A 4,052-nucleotide genomic window follows, 5' to 3' on the forward strand; every position below is an offset into this window, starting at 1 on the left:
AGTACGGTTATTGGTTTTTGTTCTGTTTTTACAACTGCAAGAGACATTCAGATTATTTCAAGTGTTGAACAATACAATAAACTGGAAGCTGCTCAAGCATACCCATGTAGTGGTTCTCAGTTTCTGTATGCTTCCTGAATACAGGAGACAGTGAGCAATTTATGCAAATATATTCATTTTCCCCATTAAGCCAACACTGCATGCTTGAAACTTTCCCAGCTCACCAGCCTTAAAAAGAAAAGCCATTTTCAATGGAGCCTAAGGGATTCAGACATCCTGTTAAGGTTACCTTGTCCAAACCCCATAGGATGCTTTAAAAATCTTGTCCTGCAGCTGTGCCTGTAGCAGTGACCACACAGCCAGGACTGGTGCTGGGCAAGATGCACAGCGCCTGCACATTGTATCGCAGCTCTTGGGCCTGCAGTGTGGCCATCTTAGTCCAGAAGGCTGCAGCAATCGGTGCACATCCTATGGCAGAGCTGGGGGCCTGAGCATGCAAAATCCCCTGTGCTTTCTCCTCCGTGCCAGGAAACCCACTCTCATCACAGGGGCTGCAGGGCCCCCCCTGAAGCCTACATGAAGCTCAGTCGCTCAGCTCCGAGTTGCTCTTCTCCCCTTCTTTCTTCCACCTCTGTTCTCCGCTGTCTCCAGATACATGTGCCACTCTTGCCTTGGGAATCCTATATTTGCTCTTCTGACTGTAAAGCAGGTTTTTCTGGAAGAGCCTTGGGATGTTCCCTTGGTATAGGAAGAGGGCAGCAAGCATGCCTGCAATGAGAGGAGGCCATTTCCTTTATTTTGAACGTACCCCTTCAATGCGCAGTGTCAAATGTGCCCACACTCCCCAAGGTGAAGAAATTATTTTGAGACCCTTGCCACAATGCTGCTCATGACCAAAAGCCAGCTCAGCACAACTAAAGCCCCCACCAACAGTATCTAAAAGGCCCTTGCTGTATTGCTTTAAGGCGAGTTCAACTGTCACGTCCTAAAAGTAAAAGCAAGGCCTGTTTTGACTCAGAAGGGTTAAACCACACCAGTTCTTTGACAGTGGTCATCTTTTTCTGCTTTCTGCACTCCAGGCAGCAAGTATCCAGTTCACTGTGGTCTTCCTGAAGCTGCAGACAACCTCAAAAACATAGCGCAACCTATCATTTCCTGAAACATCTTAGCTTGATTCTCCCTAAGCTTGGCAGACTTTGGCCTAAGAGATTTTGTCTGTTTTGTCTATGTTCCATGTAGAATTTGAATAAAACATAGTAAAAGCATGACTCAAGTGACAGGAAAGGGATTTGCCGTGGGCAAGCCTGAATTTCAGCCCTTTGTCAGAAACAGTTTCTATTAACAGCATTTCTCCCTTGCAGGCCACCAGCAGACACAGGGGAAGTGCCCAGTCCTCCCCTAAACCTCCCACCCCAAACTATCTTTCTCACTATGGAGCAGTACCTCCTGGGCAGATCTCACCTGCAAGGGGCCCCAGCCAGTAAACTTGGATATATTCCTGCAGGCTGCTCCCTGAGCAGTGGAAGGTAACAGCCGTGGCAAGGACAGGGTTGAAAAAGGCCCCTGTGAACGGCCCAGCTGCATGGGAAAGAAGCAGAGCAATCAGTCTCATTCACATGTGTAATTTTAAAGACCTGCACTGATAAGGACTATTGCATTAGTGGCAGGATCAGAGCAACCTTGTTTCCATACTGCTCTGGAAACAGATCCTCCACCTCTCCTTCTCTAACATCTCACATTTAGGTTGCTTTTGCTCTGCCTTTCCAGGACCTGCTTTCCAAAGAGCTGCCCACCATTCCTACTTTCCTGTCCATATCCCCTGGGGATGCTTTCAACCTTCGCAGTAGCTCACTAAGCCACTGGTGCCTTAGCAACTTGACCAAGCTAAGTATGGCAGACATACTGAACCCCAACCAGTGGGGTCCAGAAGATCTGCAGGGAGTATCTGAAAGCTCCCTGCTGGCTGCAGACTCCACAGTCCTCTGTTAGCCAGCCCCAGCTGCTGTGTCTCTTTGATTGTATAACAAGGGCAGCCAAAGACCCCGCTGGCAAATCCCACCCTTGTTGCCCTGGATTCAAGCTTTACAAAAAACAGAAGACCTCATTTGTGCATCACAGAGGGGTTGCATCAGGGGAAATTCAATGACTGTGCTCCCAGAGTCTTTGGGCAAGCTACAGCTTTGCTTGTGCCCACACTTCACTTGTGAAACAGGGGTGAGAATTTTACCTGCCTCACTTGGGCAGAACTGAGACATTCGGGGCAGCAGTGAAGAGCCACAAAAGTGCAAGAGGAGAGAGACATTCCCTAATGTTTTCCATAGCTGTCACTTAACATCCATGATGTCCCTCAAGACCTCTAGCCTAGGAGTCAGGCTAGTTTCAGCATAGGCTGCCTGCTGCCTAGATCTCCTAAACAGTTGTCTTCATCTAAAAGAAATACTCTCCAAAATGAGTAGAAAAAAAAAAAAAGTTTAGTAATCACCATCTCACGACTCAAGTCCTGGGTTCTTGACTGGGACTGTTCCTTCCCCACAAATAAGGTGTTCTTCTGACATTTTGTGTCTGCATGACATTGTAGAAAACAAAAAAGGAAGGAGTTACTTACCTATATAAGCCAGGAAGGTGACAGTCACTGCTAGGGCAGGGACCCGGTACATTGGGCGACTGTGGTGGAATTTGAGAATCACTAGATGGAAAAGAAAAGAGCAGACACCTTCCACAAAGACACCATGAGACAATGACGTATGGAGGGAGGAACTGCACTCCAAAGACATTAGGTTCTGGATGAGGTGGAAATCCGTCAGCTCCCAGGACCAGTAGTACTTAGTGATAACCTGGCCTATGCCCATGCCTATAAACTGGGCGAGAAGCTTGGCAGCAGTTGCTGCTAAGCCAGAGTCCAGGATCAGGAATTCCTGGAGAGAGACGGTCAGATTAGCAGATGCTCCATCGAACGAGGCGCCATGAGCCACAAAGAGAAGGAAGAGCAGAGTCAGGGTCACATCTGCACCAAAGCCACCACCCCACAGGCCAATCTCCATCAGCATCCTCAGTTCAAGGCAGCCTGCGCACAACTGTAATGAGCCAACAAGTTCTCTGGCAAGACAACAATATGCTCCAAGAGAGAGAAGTCTTTTGGAAAGCTGCCTGACTACCTCGCAGATGCCTACAGTCAGCAAAAGAAAAGCAATAGAAACATTCAAGCCTGCCATAGCAAAGGCCACACAAGGAAGAGAGTGGACTGCTTTCACCAGCCAGAAAGAAAGCTGGGAAGGCACCTCCTCTTTATAAAGCTATATTTAAGCAAACGTGGCATAGTCTGACAGGCACCCAGTTAGCTGCCAAGGGAGTCCTTGCGAAAAGCCACATGTGCTGCCCTCCAAACTAAGAGGGAGCTGCCAGTATGGCACCTAAAACATCACCTGCAAGAAATATTGGTGCCTGCTCCTCTTTATCAGCCAGAACCTCCTTCCCCATCAGAAAGACGACATCCTTCAGGTCACAGTAACCTCTCCTTCATGGAGCAATGCTTGCTGCACACCGAGCTGGTGGACTTATTTGCAGCTAGATCAGCAGACAGCTTCCTATTTGGTGCAACAAGGAGATCTACGTGTCATCTCCACCTAGTAGTCGCTGACCGACCCCCCTTGTTCTCCCCAACATTTTTATCTGAGCTTGTGGCAGTTCTCTGGAGCTGTTCAGGTTTTAAAAAAGAAGCAAAAAAAAAAAAAAAAGTTTTGTTCTCACTGGAGACCATAAACTACAACCTACTGCCCCACCCCAAGCCTGGGAAGCAAAGGGACTTTTCTTGGAAAGCCAAGGTGGACTGAGCAAGCCTTGCTCAGGGGAGGCAAGAAGTTCACATTTCTCCTTTGTTGGCCTTCCACTCACATTCAAGAGAAGGCTCACAGCACTGCAACAATAGAGCAGAGAGGTCCCCAAAAATCAGCTCATTAATTTCACCCCCTCTCCTTCCAAAATGAGTCAAAGGAGAGGGGTGGGGCACCCTCAAAGACAATTCAGCAGCTCCAAAGTGTAGGAAGGGGGGTACC

At 48.2% G+C, this 4,052-nt stretch overlaps 1 protein-coding gene across 1 annotated transcript; it reads right to left on the reverse strand.

The window, feature by feature from the left end:
* Positions 1-398: 398 nt before the first annotated feature.
* Positions 399-3,215, reverse strand: LOC106492620 (aquaporin-12-like). The gene is made up of 3 exons (XM_013952477.2): positions 2,606-3,215; positions 1,462-1,578; positions 399-768 (listed from the first exon to the last, which is right to left on the reverse strand). The coding sequence occupies exons 1-3, from the start codon at positions 3,210-3,212 to the stop codon at positions 584-586; spliced, it is 909 nt and encodes a 302-aa protein (XP_013807931.1). The 5' UTR covers positions 3,213-3,215; the 3' UTR covers positions 399-583.
* Positions 3,216-4,052: the final 837 nt, after the last annotated feature.

This window comes from Apteryx mantelli, chromosome 9 (assembly GCF_036417845.1).
Source record: "Apteryx mantelli isolate bAptMan1 chromosome 9, bAptMan1.hap1, whole genome shotgun sequence".
Lineage (NCBI taxonomy): Eukaryota > Metazoa > Chordata > Aves > Apterygiformes > Apterygidae > Apteryx > Apteryx mantelli.

Bases quoted from the DNA above. Each gene is read 5' to 3' on its own strand.
- LOC106492620 (XM_013952477.2), bottom strand. From the start codon at position 3,212: ATGGCAGGCTTGAATGTTTCTATTGCTTTTCTTTTGCTGACTGTAGGC. The intron at 1,579-2,605 runs GTAAGTAACTCC...TTTCCCATGCAG, and splicing joins CACCTTCCTGGCTTATATAG to CTGGGCCGTTCACAGGGGCC. The intron at 769-1,461 runs GTGAGATCTGCC...CTCTCATTGCAG, and splicing joins CTGGCTGGGGCCCCTTGCAG to GCATGCTTGCTGCCCTCTTC.